The sequence below is a fragment of the Macrobrachium nipponense genome, chromosome 40 (assembly GCF_015104395.2).
Source record: "Macrobrachium nipponense isolate FS-2020 chromosome 40, ASM1510439v2, whole genome shotgun sequence".
NCBI classification, from domain to species: domain Eukaryota; kingdom Metazoa; phylum Arthropoda; class Malacostraca; order Decapoda; family Palaemonidae; genus Macrobrachium; species Macrobrachium nipponense.
In genome coordinates, this window is record NC_061101.1 from 49,563,965 (window position 1) to 49,584,796 (window position 20,832).

A 20,832-nucleotide genomic window follows, 5' to 3' on the forward strand; every position below is an offset into this window, starting at 1 on the left:
ATGGGAGAAAATTGATTGATTGATTATGAAATTGGCACAGGATATAGGTACGGCAGCCGTATCCCGATCGTGGTAGATATTGGTACGGCAGTGAATTGCGCATGCGTCAATTTCAGACTTCCTGCCGTACAAATAATATAGTGCGGTGAGGGTACGGCAGATTCTGTCATTGGTGCCGTATTTGCACTCTTGACTTGCTGTAGATACGGCAGTTAGCTGTATCCGTTTACCAGTTTGCTAATCATACTGTATTATGTAAACCAGAGTTCGGCTTTTAGGTGGGAGAGTCACGCTTTTTGAACATCTGTCCCCCATTTTTTAGTTAGCAAAATGTCCCTCCCCCCCCTTTTTTTGTTTGTTTTGCTTTTGTGAATTTTTCCCGCTTTTTTGTACTACAAAAACAACACTATCCCGATTTTAATGGAATAGTGCTGAAATTTTGTTTAATTTTGCCATTTCACTACCTGGTAAATTCTATCGTCTTCTCAGACAGCTGCAATATACTCAATGAAGTGAATTAAAAGAATATTGTAAAGTGTATAAAGGCCCTTGCAACTGCCGAAGTCGGGCAGAATAATGGGCCGAGAAAGTCACCAAAGGTACGATGGTAGTGTATATAGTATTTATATATAATCCTCTTTGAATCTCCTCTTCCGAATTCTTTTCCGAATTACCCAATTTTTGAAAGTTTGTCTTCATAGATGTCAGCTCGTTAAAGCCTGGAAACATCTGTTTTTCGGCGAAAACTAATGTATTAGCTATTCCGCGGTTCATGCTGTTCCGTCACCATTTTTCTTGCTGTCACTGATATGCCGAAAGACTGTGTATATACTTCAGTATATAGTCTTTGGATATGCGTGAGGCGGTAAACAAGGGTTCGCTCATGCGCAATTCACTGCCGTACCAATATCTACCGAGATCGGGGTACGGCTGCCGTACCAATATCCAGTTCGTATGAAATTTAGGTCTTGATTGTTTGTATGGTGTTTTTACGTTGCATGAAACCAGCGGTTATTCAGCAACGGGACCAACGGTTTTACGTGACTTACGAACTACGTCGAGAGTGAACTTCTATCACCAGAAATACACATCTCTCACTCCTCAATGGAATGACCGAGAATCGAACTCGCGACCACCCAGGTGGGACGCCAACACCATACCAACCACGCCATTGAGGTGCTTATTTTTTAGTAGGTCTTGAGGACCAAGGCCAGAACCCATCAGGATTATCCGGGCCGTGGGAGAAAATGAGGCCACATTCGGTCTTAAAACTAATATGATAACTGTAAGGTGGCATTGTTTAGCAGAGCAAACAGGGACTTACAAACGCACACTTATTTTCACTATGGTGACCAATACGGGAGTCGATTTCGTCATCATAATCTAATCATCCTTCCTTCAAGGGTGTTGTTGTTGTTGTTGTTGTTGTATTAAGCCAACACTTCTTGTTGGCACGGGCCTTTCCCTTGTTCGGCCCGTAGGTGATCACCAAGGGTGTCACCAAGGTCTGTTTACACCTGGGGTAACTTGTTGCCGCAAATACTTGAAGTTGCCAGTTGTAGCCATTGAAAAATTATACTATTTTTCCCCAATATTCACCAAAACCAAATAAGTTTGCAACTCGCCTGTTCCTCCTCTTCCCCTTCTATCTAGATTTTTCCTTTCTGCTGGTTCTGATTTATTAATATCGAGGCTGTAGTGACTTTTCAGTAATTAAAAAAAGGGAGTTTGTTTTGATGAAGATCGTTCTTTCTCTGGAAGAAAATATCAGATTTTTTCAGTAATCTGCACTAGAACGGAACAAAGAATGTATCCAGAAGGTGCAATCGCCAAAGTATTTATTGGAGAACCAAATAAACACTAAAAGGCCTACATGGTAGATAACATATCACTTTAAACCATAACTGCAATTCGTAATTCAAAATATGATTGGTATTGTTTTACTTTAAACCGTAATTGTATTTCGTTATTGAAAATATGAGTTATCAAAGTTATTTTAAATTACAATTATTGCATTTGGGACTTGAAAATATGATTGATATTATTTGACTTTAAACTATTATTGCATTTTGGGCTTCCATGTATAATTTTCATGCTTGTTAATGTGTGCTTTGAGCGTTTCTGACATTCGTCTCATTAGCAACTAGGTAGTTTTAGAGATGGTGGACCCTACCTTTGTATTGTGGCTGCTTACCTTACATTTCAGAGGACCACGTATGAGTTTTTGGGCGATGAAAAACACAAAATGAGTAAAATACAGGTATCAAAGAGCAATCTAAGGTGATAAGTCCCAACATAGGATGCCAGATTCCTTCCTAGATCCCCTGCCTAACTTTACTTTGGAGACCATGTCTTTACCTAGCCTGGGAAGCTTTGAATCCCGGGGTTCCCTCCCCACCCTCAACCTAACCAAACTAAATATTGTGGAAATATATATAAAAAAAAAACCTCGGAACCATTGAACATGTTGGGCTATTATTATTAAAATATTTACAAACAAAAACTGATATATACACATCAATTTTATCAACATGTTCTGGTTTTCTTTTAAAGAACGAATCAGATGAACTGCCACCACAAAAAAAAAAAAAAAATTAAATGTGCCTTTAGCCTATGTAGTTTTGAGCTAACATATTTTCTTTGGAAATAAATGTAACATTGAGTCTGTTTAATGTCTTCCCCTAGCCTAGGAGTTGGATATTTGATAACCAAAGTTTTGCTGTCTGTTTTAATGACCGCTCTAGGTTAGGCTAAGATAGACCCTTTAATGTAGTTAGCAGAATTCAAGTGGGATGAACTGTCAACCAGGCAGGACGCACTCTTGGTTAGGCTAGAATATATAGTATATCCTTTTGTTTGAAGTGTAGGGTTTTCCAGTAGGACGAATACCTCCCCCACCCCGCCCCCTCCACGCACAATTAGGACACAAACTAGGTTAGGTAAAGGTATGCAGTATTTACCAATCCTTCCCTTCAATAATTTCATGAAATAGTTGTAGAAATATGCTAACCTAGCATACATAGTGATATTTATGAATTTCTATCCAATTAATTCGCATGACATTTGTAGGAGTGATCCTCAGCTGTCACTGAAACTGGTGACAAGTTCTTTAATTGGAGTTAGGGGTTGGGTAGAGATCCAAGCACCCCCCCCCCCTCACCTTTTATCGTCAATTTCCATTTCAGCGCTGAATGACCTCATAGGTCCCAATGCTTGGCCCTTGGCCTAAATTTTATATTCAACTCAACTCTAGAACAACTGGGAATTAGCCCATTGGTTGCAAAGAACGGAGCGTATAATTTTACCGCTTCATTTTACAAACACTTTTCTTGGTTCTTTGGTCTTTTTTTTTTTTCTATTTCTTGTAAGTGACCAAATTGGATGTAGCTGTTGATCTGTGCATCCTCCTTTCTTTTACTAGTTTTTCCTCATTTCATACACATGAAATTTCGTCACGTCCCCTTTGCAAACTTCTGCTATCGCATCAGTTGTTCCGTGGTGAATTTCACATTCCCTTGTGAATGTTGCTATATGAAGTTGTCGTCTTATCCTCCGGCTGTAAATCTTACGCTTTTCTTTCATTTAAGGTTTTCATCTAATTCGTCCTTCATTAAAATTCTTGTATGATATAACCTATGTTTATCAGTGCTATGGGATGCAGCAAGTCCGTTAATGTTTAGTTGCTGCGCGTCCATTTTAATGAACACACTAGGCAAACTAAAGGCATGTTTACTTTTAGGCATGCGCCTTACGTATCATCTGGTTCATTAATTTGGTTACTTAAATGCAACTCCAATAGATAGAGGGGCCTTTAACTGTTCATTAAACGTTACGTTCATATCGTAACCTAACCATTAGAATCGTTCTTTGCAATTGGAGGGTTTTTTAATCAACCTGACAACACTTGTGGAAATAAATTTTTTATGTCATCTGGCTATATTAATTTGATTTCGAAAAAATATTAAATAAAATTCACTAGAGAGAGGGGCCTTTCAGTGCTTATAGTAAACGTTTCAGCACATCCAGAAACACCGTAACCTAACAATTAGAATTGTTCTTTGCAATTGAAGAGTTTTTTTTATTAACCTAACCTGCCAACACTTGTGAAAATAGATTTTTGTATAATATATATAACGGATTATTATGTATAAAAATTAGCATATAAAATTACTGAATTATAACTTCATAAATTTAAATGCAGTAGTAGTATACATTGCACAGTATAGTAATCAAAGCAAACGTTGCCAAATGTATGTACGATTATAATTTCGTGGAACGTTACTTTGTTATTGTTCTACAGCCGAAAACACAGACCAGCTGATCACCCTTCTATCGGAAGAGCTACGTTGCCAAATATAATCTAAATGGAATCACATGTAAGCTATCAGTGTATTTTATATATTTATTTACTTTTAGGTGGAATTGTGATATAACAATTGGGGTAGATCTAGGGTACATATCCGCGGCGGCCTAGACTATGGCAGCTGCGGTTTTTCTATGCAGTTTTAGCCTACTTACTGAACAAAATTTTAAGTAATTAGCTAGTAACCCCCAGGGTTCAGTACTAAACACGGCGAAATACATTGGACGGCCCAATCCCTAGTGGATGTCGTATCCAAGGTTACGTTCCTTGCAGTCCGTGCGGTGCTTCTGTAGAAGTACCAAATTTGGCTGTAAAGAATGTTTGGATAGCTAGGGTAAAAAAACCGCATGGTACAAGGGTGGATCATGTACGATCAATGTGTACAACCCCAAAAAAAGTACATTATAACGCGTCCTTACACCGGAGATGGGCATCATTGTTGGTGAGAAACGGAGTAAAGACCTCTACTCTCCTTTCGAAGTAAGTATTTTCTCCAAAGTTAGAAATTAAGGCCAAATTTTAAGATTTAAACAGAGGGTAGTGAAAAGGGTGTACACGGCAGTCCAAATCTCACAAAACGCGTTCAACATTTTTACTTACAACTCGAAATATTTTGAAGATTGACGCCATCTCGATGTTTACGGAGTCACACAACTCGAAATGTTTAGAAGATTGGCGCCATCTCGATGTTTACGAAGTCGCTTATGTCAATAAACTTCCCATTTCTTGTGATAAATCTGCACACCACTTGCACCCACAGACACTGGGGCACTTTCATCACAACAATCGGAACACGGAAACTTACCAGCTTGTTTGTAGGGGGAAACACCAGCGACTACCAACCCTTATCACGGTGGACAGGTCTTATTCACTCGATATTTAAATGGTGAAACAAGAATACAATTACAACTCCAAGCATACCATTCAAAAGATTGAATTTTCGTCAACATAATGTGATATATGAAAGCCCCATACGAACTAAAATAAACATGTGATGCTCTTCGTAAAATATGTTTTTCAAGGCAGTTTTGAAATCCAATATGGCGGCTACCGTGTGGATGTACAAGGTTTCTGCAATCAAGTGACGACAACCATCATTCCCAGCCTTCCCAGCACTCATTTTGAACAATGTTAGCGTATGTATGTAACCATTTATTGATCTTACTCAAGATTGCAGTTGTAATCAGCACAATAAAACAACATTTTGTTGCCTATATTACTGAAAGTATGAAACTTTTTATTCCCGGGGTCATGGTTTGAACTGAATTCATTTTTACCTTGTAATCGGTGGTTTTTATCCTTACTGCCATCACAACTGAAACTCCACAGTGCTTATTTGATTGTTATTATACACATTTTGGTCTCAATTCACTCCACATTGCACTTTAAACAAGTTGCTGTTCCTGGTTCCTAAGCGTGCGCGCCACAAACACAGTTACGAACAGCAGACGACGAAACTGCAAAGTTTTATACATTCAACTTACCTGTCAGATATATACTTAGCTTTAGACTCCGTCGTCCAAAGCTAAGTATATATCTGCAGGTATGTATAAACTTTATTGTATCATAACAATATCATTTTTATTCCCTAAGTTGTTTACTTTACTCGTTATTTAGTTCAACTTTACTTTGTTATTTAAAAATTTTAATTTAATTCATGTATATTATGCCTTTTTTGCAACCAAATTACCCCGAAAAATTACAGATATTTCTAAAGTAGATACAATCCAATGTTTCTAACCTTTTCGTACATCTGGCTGCCGAAAACCATAGAGGAACGACTACGGATAAGTGGATTATATATACAGTGGTCCCCCCGTATTTGCGGGGGATGCGTACCAGACCCCCCGCGAATAGTTAGAATCCGCGAATGTTTGGAACCCCCTCTAAAAATGCTCATAAACTATCTTGAACATGCAAATACCAAAGTATCCCTTCAAAGACCATCCTTCATCAAATATACATAAAATATCCTATTATGGTTCATATTAATCTTTGAAATATTATTAATACTATTTTAAAGTAAATCTTACATTTTATGTTTATACATAAATACATACTATGTACGTACTGAATGACTTAGTTACGTATGTGAAAATAATTCAGTCCCCCATAAGTATTCAGTCATGCACGTTTTCTTTCATACTGTTACTATTTGAGACATCCATTTTCTTTTTACAAGGGAACAATGTAATGTGAAATCACAAATACCAAATGTCTACTTAAAGTATTATCCTACATCAAATATACCATTGAATTGGTATTATTAATATCATTTTAAAGTAATCTTAAACATTTTACCATTAGAAATATATAAACAGCCAATAGCAGAGAGAGAGAGAGAGAGAGAGAGAGAGAGAGAGAGAGAGAGAGAGAGAGAGAATGTTATTGTTACTGTTTAATCTCATTAAACGTAATATTATTTGTAAACTAGTACTGTATATTATTATTTTCCATAAGATATACTTATACATACACTTCCAGCCCAAACAGAGGGCGAGAGTTACCACTAGCGCATGCTAGTATCTCGTGTGGAGAAGAGAGAGAGAGGGTTGTCCTTATTTAAAAAAAAAACAAAGAGTGAAGGTGATAGATTATTGTACTTCTTTAAAATACTATCACATATGAATTTTGAATATAGTTATATTACTATTATTATTATTATGCAAAAATATTAATAAACATACACATGTACCATAGAAATTCTCTCATCTCAGTAAAAGAAAAGAGAGAGAGAGAGAGAGAGAGGAGAGAGATGAGAGAGAGAAGAGAGAGTACATTATCCTGAGATATGGCAACACAGTTGTTGGACCCCAGCCAACTCGGCTTGCTACTGGAGTTCCAAGAGAAAGATGCAGGATAAAGTGCATTTTCTTTCATTCTTACGTAATTCTTTTTTGTTTATAAACAAACTAAAATCTTACTAATTCACTTTAGTATTTTCTTTAATGAATTTATATTATTGCTGTTTACATTAATATTGATATTTGAAAATTAGTAAATCATCATCCAAAAAACATACATCGCTTTAAGAGAGAGAGAGAGAGAGAGAGAGAGAGAGAGATTATCGTAGTACGTATTTGTAAAATACTTTCACATATGATTTTTGTAATTACAGTTATTATTATTATTATTTTATTATTATTATTATTATTTGAAAATATTAATAAACATATTACGCATATATGTACCATAAAATCTCTCATCTCAGTAGAGAGAGAGAGAGAGGGTGGAAATTTCATGAGCAGTTGATGGCAGCAACAAATCAGCTCCCTTCCCCCTCCCCCTCCGGTCACTTAACTTGATACGTATATCTGAGTTTTAGTACCTGGAGTTAGAGAAAGAATCTGACTGGGATTTCCTTCATTCTTCCATAATTTTTTTAAAATTATAAGCTAAAATCTTACTAATTCACTATGGTATTTTCTTTAATGAATTGATATTATACTGATAAATTAATATTAATATTTGAAAATAGTAAATCATTTATTTATCATACAAAACATACATCTTTGTAGTAGAGAGAGAGAGAGAGAGAGAGAGAGAGAGAGAGAATTATTATTTTTATTATGTGATATTTAAACTTATTAAACTTACTAATACAGTATTAATCAAAACTTAATATTTGAAAATTAGTAAATCATTTTTGTATCATAAAAATGTATTTAGTCATGAAAATAAACATCAAAATACACTAATTAGTTATTATTTTCGTCGGAAAATTCCGCGAATGGGTGAGTCCGTCCGCGACATAATTTCTAGATAGGTTCCAAAGAAAAATCCGCGAATGTGTGAGTCCGCGAATCCGGAGAACGCGAATACGGGGGGAACACTGTATACTATTTTTTTTTTGCTTTTTTGTTTTTGCTAGCACTTTTCATTGATTTCAGTCTATATTAGTATTTTAAATTTCTTTAATAACCGTATGCCAGAAATAAATGTAACCTTTAATGTTTGCATGCTAAGAATGGCAAAATCATCGTTGCCACATTAGTGGAGGCTTCACACATACGCCGATTCATTATTATAAAACTATTTCCATGAATTCTAGTTGTCATAGTAATGCAATAATGATAAATTGCTTTAATATTTATGTATATATACTTCCAATACATAGCCTAATTTCACCAATTTCAACGTTTTGTGTGTAGTCTTATACCCAGTTTGGAGGGTCAACACATACTGAATGGCAACAGAAAGAGAGAGAGAGAGAGAAAGGAAGGCGAAGGAACAAAGAAGGAAAGGGGTGGCGGGGGGGGGGGTGGGGGGGGGGGGGGGGGGGGCAGAGGGTAGGTGGATCTTTTATGCGTGTTCGTATCCATTTTCTGCATAATGGCGTTTTTTGTCTCTTGGTACAAGGAGAAGTGTCGTTATTCTTTACGATTAGTGATTCACGATACACCTTATAAATTACGGCACTGGGTGTAATGCACTACGTATAGCAAAATCTCGTTCTGATACGAGTGTTTGTTACAGAAATAGGTATTGCCCAAAAACGAGCTTGCACTGTCTCTGAAACCCATTGTAGGTATGCTGCTTAGTTGTCAATCAAGTTTTTTTGTAATCAAGTATTTTTACAAGCTAGCTATTGAATAAATTTGTATTTTTCTCAATCAAACACATATGCCCCTCAATGCTAACTTTCCTCTTTTAATGACTTTCTGGTCATTGCAATTCGGCGCCCCATAATTTCTTATGGTGCGAAAACAGAGGCCCAGGGACCGAAACGATTGTGTCATACTACGGCGATAATCCGGCAGTAAAACATCTTCATATATCCAAGTAAATATTAAAGATATATGCGCATTACGATTATAACAATTACATGAAGAGCTGATAATCTGCATAAATAACTGGTAAACTGTTCTGCAAGAAAGTTGAGTAAAGCAATTATTTACAATAGGTACAAAAGCCAAGATGTCGTGACGTCATAATACAGGACTTAAAAGAATGTTCTAATTCCAAAAAATAATTACTTAAATTTGAGTCAGAATCGAGTTACTTTTTCAATAACGAATATTTTCAAATTAATCATCATAATTATATAAAATATTGATGTTTTACTATTTATTTATTTAAAAAATTATCGAAGTGCACGCTTCGTCGTCGTCTTCTCCAAACTGGGTATAAGACTACACACATAACATTGAAATTGGTGAAATTAGGCTATGTATTGGAAGTATATATACATAAATATTAAAGCAATTTTATCATTATTGCATTACTATGACAACTAGAATTCATGGAAACAGTTTATAATAATGAATCGGCATATGTGTGAAGCCTCCCACTAATGTGGCAACGATGATTTTGCCATTCTTAGCATGCAAACATTAAAGGTTACATTTATTTCTGGCATACAGTTGTTAAAGAAATTCAAAATACTAATATAGACTTAAATCAATGAAAAGTGCTAGCAAAACAAAAAAGCAAAAAAATATATATACATATATATAATCCACTTATCCGTAGTCGTTCCTCTATGGTTTTCAGCAGCCAGATGTACGAAAAGGTTAGAAACATTGTATTTAGAAATATCTGTAATTTTTCAGGGTAATTTGGTTGCACAAAAGGGTTAATATACATGAATTAAATCAAAAATTTTAAATAACAAAGTAAAGTTGAACTAAATAACGAGTAAAGTAAACATTTAGGGAATAAACTTTGCAGTTTCGTCGTCTGCTGTTCGTAACTGTGTTTCGGGCTGGCTGAGCGCGCTTAGGAACCAGGAACAGCAACTTGTTTAAAGTGCAATGTGGAGTGAATTGAGACCAAAATGTGTATAATAACAATCAAATAAGCACTGTGGAGTTTCAGTTGTGATGGCAGTAAGGATAAAAACCACCAATTACAAGGTAAAAATGAATTCAGTTCAAACCATGACCCCGGGAATAAAAAGTTTCATACTTTCAGTAATATAGGCAACAAAATGTTGTTTTATTGTGCTGATTACAACTGCAATCTTGAGTAAGATCAATAAACGTTACATATATACGCTAATATTGTTCAAATGAGTGCTGGAAGGCTGGGAATAATGGTTGTCGTCACTGATCAGAACCTGTACATCCACACGGTAGCTGCCATATTGGATTTCAAAACTGCCTTGAAAACATATTTTACGAAGAGCATCACATGCTTATTTTAGTTCGTATGGGGCGTTCATATGTATCACTATGTGATGAAACTTCAATCTTTTGAATGGTATGCTTAAAGTTGTAATTGTATTCTTGTTTCACCAATTAAATATCGAGTGAATATGACCCGGCTAGCGTGATGACCATTGATCGTCCGTGATTGTTTACTCTATAGGGGAAACAACCGACTGGACTAGCTGATCCAGTTTGACCGCGTGTGGATCCACCTTCCGAAAAAGTACTTTAATACGTCCTGACACCCGAGATGGCCACCAGTCACGAGTTGTTGGTGGTAAGAGCAAGAGTTCGAGCCCTCTACTCTCCTTTCGAAGTAAGTATTTATTCCAAAGTTACAAAATTAGGTCATATTTTAATTTTAAACAGAGGTTAATTCAAGTGTAGCCATGCGCAGTACAAACATACCTCCATGATGCTTTCGAAATTTTTACTTACAACACCAAATATTTAGAAGATTGACGCCATCTCAATGTTTGCGGAGTCACTTGTGTCAATAAACTTTCCATTCCATGTGCTAAATCCGCACACCACTTATACCCATAGATGCTGATACAGTTTCCTTACAACAATGGTAAACGATGATGCTCTTCAAGATGTGGCCGGGAGAACCCAGAGAATTTTTGGGGGTGCCAGTGCGCTAGATAGTATCTAGTACCTAGGTCAGTTGAAGACCTCTTTGGTTATATGATTAAAAGTGAAGCTTCAGAATACTTAGAATGAGAATTTATGAATTTCCAATACTAATTATGTTTTATTCCAATTATAATTTGATTTTTCATGATGCAGTTTATAAATTACATTTGCCATACAGTATTTGCCATAGTGTTCCATGGCCATGCCGTCGAAGGTCACGTGATCGCTCGGCCATGGGCCACAACAAAGATGTATTGCCATAAGAAATTAAAAGGCCAGATTTGAATCGACCATGAAATCGTTAATAGAGTAGGGACCCATATGAATTAAGAAAAATAATATTTATATATTGTTTTTATTTTAAATATGAATAGGCTGAGTTGTTGTCATTTAATTTTTTGGATAATCAACAAATATTTTTTACATACTAATGTATATGCTTATATTTTTCTCAATCAAAATATATGGGTCTTAATGTTAACTTTCCTCTATTGACAATTTTCTGGCCATTTCAAAGTTGTCCCCATTAATTTCTTACAGAGCAAAAACAGACAAGTGGCCAGAGTGGTAGTGATTGCATCACACTTTGGGACTCTACTCCTAGTATGCAATCATTAAAGGGTAACTTTTTTTCGGCCATAATTATTAAAAATTAAAAATAAAAAGTCAAAATAGTAATATGAAAAGTGCTAGCAGCAAAATGCAAAATTTTATGTATGCAACTTACCAAGTAGTTACATAGCTACAGTTTCCATCTGTCGGCAGCTAGAATTTTGAAATTCGCAGTCACGCTCTATTTTTTGTCTAGGCAATACCCCTGCTCACTACCAGAGGAGAGTGGAACTAATTCAGCACTGAAAATCAGTTTTTTCTGCCGGCTGGTGTTGTCAACGGTGTTCAGCAGAGGCGGAATTTTTTGGAATTTGTTTACTTCTGATTGATGACTTGTAGGTTTTTGATGAAGCTCTAATATTTTGGTAGCCATTTCAGCAATATTTAGTTTATAAACAGAAATTAATTGTCAAAATAGTCAATTTTGCCTTTGAATTAGACCTTGTCTTAGTTTTTGAGTTCGTTAATAATTAGGCATATCCGATACTTACTAGTTCTCAAGGTAAGACTTCTTAAAGCATGTTATGATCCACATTCAGTTTGTACCAACTGTAGGGGTCAGACTTACTCTCCTACTTTAACTTGTGGGGAATGTGATCAGTGGGATTGCAAAGCTTGGAAAACTTTAACCAGTCACTTAAATAAGTTAGAGAGGGAGAAAAAAGAAAAGCAGTTTCTAGGGTTAACAGTAAGAAACATGTAGCTAGTCAGGATATTCCTGCTGGAAATGTCTCTAATTTACCATCTGATCAACCATCTCCCTCATCTATTCAACCTAACCCAGGCTCCCTTACACCTGATCCCGATGCTGTTGCCAGCCTAAAATTATGGGTAAATAAAAAATTTTCAATTATGTTACAGGTGATGGAGTAGTTAGGAGTGTCTGTCAAACATTAATGGAGAAGGTAGGTGATGAAATGAGTGCCAATACTAGTGCTGTAGAGGAGGTGTCTGTTCGTCATGCTGATTCTCCCAGGCAAAGGTCCCTGTCAAACTCCCCAGCACCTGGAGGAGCCTTACTGGTAGCCCAAGGGAGGTCAGTGAGGCTGTCCTGTTGTTAAATCCCAGGTCGCAACAGAGCACCGTTGGAAAGGCGTCTCTAAGGAGGTGTCTTGTCTTTCATCGAGTGGGTCAAGCTCTGGGTGCCAGTGGTGTTTTGTTGATGAGTCTTGTCCACTGAAAAGGGGGACTCATAAATGTGTTGCCTTCTCATCTCCCTCCTAAGAGGGACAGTGTGTTACAAGAGAATCAACATCCTTTTTGCAGCTTCTGGGACAGTCCAGAATGCTTTTCACATGATGACAACTTAGAGAGTCAGTGTGTGAAAGGGTTCCCTCTTCTATGATTCGTTCTTCATTGAGGAAGTCGTCGTCCGGGTATCCATCTGTTCTGACCATCTGTTGGTGCCGGATCTTTATCCTCCTGTACTCCCTACTCCAGATGGTTCCTCTATATATTAGAGTTTAGTATTAAGAGGCATATGACTGAGTGTATGTTGGTGCCTGTGCGTCCTTCCCAAGCAGAAAGGGACTTGGTCTTGCCTTCTGTATCTTCAATAATTCAAGAGCTCCCATTGGCGGAGGAGCACCTATCGGCGCAAGAGCGCCCATTGGAGCCTCAGCTTCTATGAGTGGCTGAGTGCCCACTGGCGCATGATTTTACAGCTTATCAAGAGCGCTCACTGGTTCAAGAGCTCCCTTTGACGCAAGAGTGCCCAGGGTCACCCAAGCTTGCTCCCACGAGCACCCATCGGCACCACTGGATCAGTTTGTGGTTGTTCAGGCACCAACTACTGCAGATGTTGGAGCTGATTTCCCCACAGTGTCACAAGGTATGGCTGTCGTGGATATGTCTGTTGCAGCCATACAAAGTAAGGTGGACAGCATTTTAGGCTTCATGAAGCATACTGCTCCTCCTGTCCAGTTGCAAACAGCATTGTCTACTGTTTCTTTGGCGGAAGAAGAGGAAAAAGAAGGAGATAAGGAGACTCCTCCTATGGCCTGCAAGTCGCTTCTTCTCTATTTTCTAGAGAATTTCTCCGACTCCTCGCCAGCAGCTCCAACTTCTCCAGTCTTCATAAATGAGAGATGAGATAGTCTAGTAGATTCCTATTAAGTTGGCCTAATCTAGTTTTTTTTCCTTTTCTTTCATAAGATATTGAAGGAAGTTAACCTTTGGCTTTCGAAGAAGAGGGAACAGGGAAAGGTTAACTTTAATTTCCCACTTTCAAACCAGGAGACATCTCTTTGGGTGTGTCTGCCTCTGCCCAGGGAGCCTTTTCTGGACTCAGACTCCACAAGAAGGTCGGCCTGTAACTCGGCCAAAATAAGGTTTTCGATGTCAGAATTAGACCATCTTATCAAGAATATGTTCCGTATGTTCGATGTAGTGAGCATCCTTGATTGGACTGTTGGAGCTTTGGGCCAAGAACGGAACCCCCGCCAATAACCAAGGACTGCCTGTAGTTTCACTATCCGTTGGCAACTAGAATTTTTAAAATTCACAGTAGCACTATTTTGTTTGGCTAGGCGACCCACCCCGCCAACCGTAACAGTGGTTAGCAGCAGCGGAATTTTGAATCTGGTGGAACTTCTCAGTCAGTGTCTCAAACATTTGGTGAAGTACTCTTGCCTGTGGTTGCTGATTTGGCATTTAATAGTTATTATTATCAGGAATTCAGAATTACTGATTTTCACTGGTTTTTCATGGTTAAGACTTAGACTTTGTTTACATTAGTATTGCCAGATACTATTTGTTTCAAGTAGTGGTTATATCAGTTTGAATAGTTCATAGACAGTTAGGGATTAGTAATATAATAAGCGTTTTGTATTATACGTATAAAGATCTAGTCATGTGACTGGTAAGAAAAACCAAAGCTCAAACAAAATACGTAGTCGTGTTATCTTGTAATTCTTAGTTTGTAAAAAACTGTATATGTACTTGTTAACAATATATCCTCATTCATTAGCTTTGAAAAAACATTAACTCATCTCTAAACATTGTAAAGAATGGTATAAACACATTGTAAGTTTATTTGGACAGCAGTTTGTAATATTTGAAAAATTGGTTGCTGTAAGTTCTTATAAAAGGAAAAATTAAATTCCTTGTATAGTAATTACTGTAATTTGAAGGTGTCAGAGAAAGGTGTGTGAGGTGTGTTTAATCTTAGGAAAAGTCTTAAACTCTACTGTTCGTGAATATACCTCCTCATTAGCTATTTGAGGTTGGTAGTTTTGCATACACAATAGTTTGAGCAGTAGTGAAATTTGTCCTAATGGAAATTTAATGAAAAGCTTATAATAATAATAAAATATACTTGTAACCTATTTATAGAATAATTCTGGCTGCTCAACAAGAAAGATGGCATAAGCCAACATAATTTTAGTAGTACTATAGAGTTCAGTTTTATGGAGCATAGTTATTTTTGTGATGGAGACTGCTTTAACCGTGATAGTGGTTATGATATTGTAAAATACACTGTATTTTTTCAGCTTGTCGGGTTACGGGCAGAACTACACAAGAAGCGTGTAGAGGCTAGTAAGTATGGAGCGGTTCAAAAGGGGTCGACTAGAAAAAAGGAAAGGCCAAAACCCAGCAGTCAAATTCATTTAATTACCAGAATGCAGGTGTTGCAATTAGAGATATCAAAGACAAACAGCAAGAAAAAGAAGAGGCTCAAAGTGATGAAAAAGTCAGGTGTGGTATTAAAAGTTTTTACTGGTTTCCATATCGAATATTTAGCACTGTTTGATATAGCATTCCATATACTACATACATTAATCTGTGAATTTGTGCATGAATAGGTCATTAAGCTGTAGAACAGATAAGTCTGTATTTATAAACTAATTTTGAAAGGGAAGTCAGTGACAGTGATGTTACTTGGTTATCAGGAATGACTTGGCTAATTGATGTGTAGATTGGATGTGTGTTTTCATTATTCTTGGAAGTTTTTTTATCAAGTTTTCAAAATCTGTGACAGGTACAAAGACAGTGTGACTGAAATTATATTTCTCATTAGTTGGAATGTTAAATTAAAAAGGCCAGGAAGCTGGATTTATTACAGGGTTCTTCAGAACTTTATGAAATCAATGTTTTTAAGGACTGTGCCTCCACACATAAAGTTTGCCTAACTTAGCACCTTTCCTTTATTAGATGTAGATCCTAAAATTCATCATGTAAGGTTTGTTTCCAAGTAGTTACTTGAAGACTATTTAGGAATCCTATTCTCATAATGGCTTTGTGAAGATGTTCTCATCCTGTTTTTTGTAGATGCAGACTTAGTAATGGGGCATTGCAGTCTGAAGGTATCTTTGATGTCAGATGTTTTTAAGGGAAACACTGATCCTCAAGGTTGGTAGTACTACTACAAGACTAGCCCTCAAGGTGGATAGTACTGCATACTACAAGGTTACAGTCCAATTCAATACCCCTTACTAGTGCAAAAACTATCTGTTTACTTAAGTCACTTGCTCTGAAGACTGCAGATTTCAGCACCTTAATTTATTCCTATTTTGTTACCAGTGAAACCTCCCGTCTAAATAGCTGCTCAGTCAATAGTAAATTGATAGGTTGTTTAAAAAAAACTGCTAAAAATAACATTAAATACTTTTTCGTCCAAATCCATCAGTTTATTGGTAATTATCTGCCTTCTGATCCACTGTTTCCTGTAAGTTTAGACAATGATGAGAATGATTGGAGTGTTTCTGCAGGGACTACTGACTGGAAGATTATGCAATAGTGAATTGCTGGGATTGCATCAGAAATTTTCATATTATCCACTTCTAAAATTAAAACTATTGTTGTCAGGTCCACATTAGAAAAGAAGGCACAACTGTATGAGAAGCTGCATGGTGGCATTGAGGCACTGGAAGATGATGAGCTTAATGAAAAATATTTAGTTAATTTTCAGGTAAGCCTCGTATTTGTCATGCATTTGTGTTTGTCTTTATGATTAAGTGTGAAGTTGTTTTTATTGATTTGTTGATTTGTCAAAAAGCCTTTTAAAGCACTTATAAATAGCCCTATTGTTGCCATAAAATCATCCAAGACACTTCAGTCCCTTGTAAAAGAAAGCAAGAAAGATGAAGTCAGGCAGTAATAAAATACTGTGCAGACTGGGCTGGATCCTAGGTTCTCAGATTGGTTAACAGTCCATATTTTTTGTGTCTGGAACCAATTTGTTATGATCTTGAATTCCCCAGACAGTTTAATTTGTATCCTCTGTCTTTTGACTTCTCATTTTTCTTGCGTAATGATGATTGCTGCAGTGAAGTTTCCTTGATTCTTCTTAGCTGAGATTTAATTGGATGTAATGACTGAATGATAGTTTTTTTTTTTGCATACTTATGTTACATATTATTCTACTTTATTTTGTTCAGTGGGGAGAGCAGTTAATGCTTTTATGCTTCAAGTATGTATAGTATTAGATGTGCTTTTTTAATTTCCTTATATGATTTTGTAAGTACATATATAATTTTTGGTAAGTGAAAGCTAGTTAATAAATGAGAGGTAAGTTTGAATTGTTTTTCAAGTTAGCACTTATACAGTTCTTTGCCAAATTTGGGCTGCATATTGTATTTTGGAATTAGAATGCCAAATAAGTTGAGTATGTTTTCCATCATCTTACTCTTCCCTGCTCATCACTTTCCTGCTGTGGATAAACTGACTAATTTTTTGTTGGGATTAATTAACCAGCAGTGCATACTTGTATATAGTATGATGTCCTTTATTTCTGGTACACATATAGTTATTATCAGCATATCCCGGTAAATCAGGATTATCCTTTCTAAACCAGTACGATCCTCTTAAATGCCAAGAAAGTGATACCTTCACCCATATGTTTAGAATGATAACTTTTTAATACATTTCTCCAAGTATCTTGCAAGTCATCTCTAAGGTTGTGGTGATACAATATTGAGAACAATAATGGAGTCCTTGTATATTCAGCAACACCATCCATTGCTGAATAAAAAACAGATCTTTTTCCTACTCTGACCCACAGGAACCATTAATTTTCTCAGGAAACTTTGGTACCAAATCTATCGCTAAACTTACCATACACTCTCACACCCTCTCATCCCATAAGCAGATGCCATGACCCACAATGGTTATCAACTTTGCAGTCACCAGACAACAGGGGAACTGTTGCATCCAGTTGACAGCTAATCACAAAATTGCAACAACTGATATCCTCCCTGTCATTACCCCTAGCCCACTTACTGTTTCAGTAGTGTGAAACATATGCCCAGGTCATTTACTAGCAGATTGGCATGTGAAGTAGTTGCATTGAAATGTCATAATCAATTAACAAATACCAAGAAGCATTTGTATTCTTTTCCCAATGAATGAAGGGAACTTTATGTATGCCCTGCCATTTAAAGGTGAAAAATTGTAAGAAAAGTAGAGAAGATTATTCAGAAGTAGCCATTACTTTTCTCACTATGTGAGTTGTTACTAATGGCATGCTTTCCTGCATGAGTCCTGGAGCTACTTTGGCATCTAGTTTTTCCAGGGTCCTTTTCAGGGAACTTGGGATTGTGCCTAGTGTGATTATGGGTACAATTTCCACTGATGTATCCATATCCTTCTTATTTCTATTTTCAGGTCCTGATACTTATCAATTTTTTCTCTTTCTTTCTCATCTACTCTGGTGTTCCATGGTATTGCAACATCAATTAGTGATACTTTCTTCTTGATTTTGTCAATCAGCGTCACGTCGGGTGTATTGGCACATATCACCCTATCTGTTCTGATATCATAGTCCCAGAGGATATTAACCTGATTGCTTTCTATCACTCCCTCAGGTTGGTGTTCATACCACTTATTACTCCCAGCTAGCTAGTGTTTCTTGCAGAGGCTCCAGTGGAGGGCTTTTGCTACTGAATCATGCCTCTTTTTATGATGGTTCTGTGCAAGCACTGGACATTTGCTTGCTATGTGTTATGGTCTCGTCTTTCATATTGCACTTCCTGCGTATGGGTGAGATGTTATTTCCATCTATTGTTCTTTGGACATATCTGGCTCTTGGGGCTTATCTTGTACTGCTGTTAGCATTCCTTCTGTTTCTTTCTTGAGTTCCCCCCTTTGTAGCCATTGCCATGTTTCATTACTGACCAGTTCTTTAGTCTGTCTAATATACTGCCCATGCATTTGTTCTTTCTCCTGTATCTGTATATTTTTGGCCCTTAATCTACTTTTATCAGTCCTTCATCCCATGCAGTCTTTCGCCACTCATCTTCACTGGTTCAGATATTGACCCACTGCTCTGCTCTCGATGTGGACACAGTTCTCTGTGCTTAGTAGACCTCTCTCTCCTTCCTTTTGCGTTATGTATAGTCTGTCCATATTTGCTCTGGGGTGTAGTAGTACTTTGTCTATTGTCATGTTTTTCCTAGTTTTCTGATCTATGCTGCAAATTTCAACCTTTTGTCGACTCCACTACTCCTCCACTGTATCTGATTACTGGTACTGCCCATGTGTTATGGCTTTCGTCATGTTTCCAGCACTGAGTTCTGATTTGAGTATTACCTTAAGTCTCTACATATATTCTTTCCTGATCATGTCCATCAATCAGTGTTTTATATCCTCACCTATTATTCCCAGGTGTATGTATCCTGTCTCATCTATGTGTTTGATGCTATTCCCATCTGGTAGCTTTATCCCTTCAGTCCTTGTAACATTATTATTATTGAAAAAGAAACCCACAAAATCACTTTGTAACTTGTTTACTTCTAAGTATTTACATTTAGTTTTACTCCACACTCGAGTACTTTCAGGCCCTGTCTGTGGCCCATTCTTTTTTTATTTTGTCTCTTACAGTCCTCCAATTCGACTGGGTGGTACTATTTATAGTGTGGGGTTCCGGGTTGCATCCTGCCTCCTTAGGAGTCCATCACTTTTCTTACTATGTGCGCCGTTTCTAGGATCACACTCTTCTGCGTGGGTCCTGGAGCTACTTCAGCCTCTAGTTTTTCCAGATTCCTTTTCAGGGATCTTGGGATCGTACCTAGTGTTCTTATGATTATTGGTACAATTTCCACTGGCATATCCCATATCCTTCTTATTTCTATTTCAGGTCATGATACTTATCCATTTTTTTCCTTTCTTTCTCTTCAACTCTGGTGTCCCATGGTATTGCAACATCAGTGAGTAATACTTTCTTCTTGATTTTGTCAATCAGCGTCACGTCTGATCTATTTGCACGTATCACCCTATCTGTTCTGATACCATAGTCCCGGAGGATCTTTGCCTGATCGTTTTCTATCACTCCTTCAGGTTGGTGCTCATACCACTTATTACTGCAAGGTAGCTGGTGTTTCTTGCACAGGCTCCAGTGGAGGCTTTTGCTACTGAATCATGCCTCTTTTTGTACTGGTTCTGTGCAAGTGCCGGACATTCGCTTGCTATGTGGTTTATGGTTTCATTTTTTGTATTGCACTTCCTACATATGGGAGAGATGTTATTTCCATCTATCGTTCTCCCCTCAGTAGCCATTGCCACGTGTCATCGCTGGCTAGTTCTTTAGTCTGTCTCATGTATTGTCCGTGTATTGGTTTGTTGTGCCATTCCTCTGTTCTGTTTGTCATTCTCCTGTCTCTGTACATTTCTGGGTCTTTGTCTACTTTATCAGTCCTTCTTCCCATGCACTCTTGAGCCACTCTGTCTTCACTGGTTTTCATATATTGCCCCAGTGCTCTGTTCTCGATGTTGACACAGTCCTCTATGCTTAGTAGTCCCCTCCCTCCTTCCTTTCGTGTTATGTATAGTCTGTCTGTATTTGCTCTTGGGTGTAGTGCTTTGTGTATTGTCATATGTTTCCTTGTTTTCTGGTCTATGCTGCGAAGTCTTGCTGCCTTCGTCCATTCCACCCTATTCCCTGGCGCTGTTTGTAAGCATAAGCATTATTTTATTATTATTATTATTCATTATTAGATTATTATTTTTATTACTTATTATTATTATTCAGTTGATAACACTAGACCAACAGAAAGAGTACTGGAAGGAATTAGTAAAGTAATAGACAGAAGTAAATATGAATTTAGAGCATCTTATTTAGGCTTGTTACTTGAAGTT

At 37.1% G+C, this 20,832-nt stretch overlaps 1 protein-coding gene across 1 annotated transcript in view; it reads left to right on the forward strand.

The window, feature by feature from the left end:
* The first annotated feature begins 4,256 nt into the window (after positions 1–4,256).
* LOC135212356 (coiled-coil domain-containing protein 174-like) overlaps positions 4,257–20,832 on the forward strand; it is a 36,075-nt gene continuing 19,499 nt past the window's right edge. The window contains 4 exon segments of the mRNA XM_064245750.1: positions 4,257–4,376; positions 15,252–15,333; positions 15,336–15,456; positions 16,567–16,669. Of these exon segments, the coding sequence (XP_064101820.1) occupies positions 4,365–4,376; positions 15,252–15,333; positions 15,336–15,456; positions 16,567–16,669 (318 nt within the window). The 5' untranslated portion in view covers positions 4,257–4,364.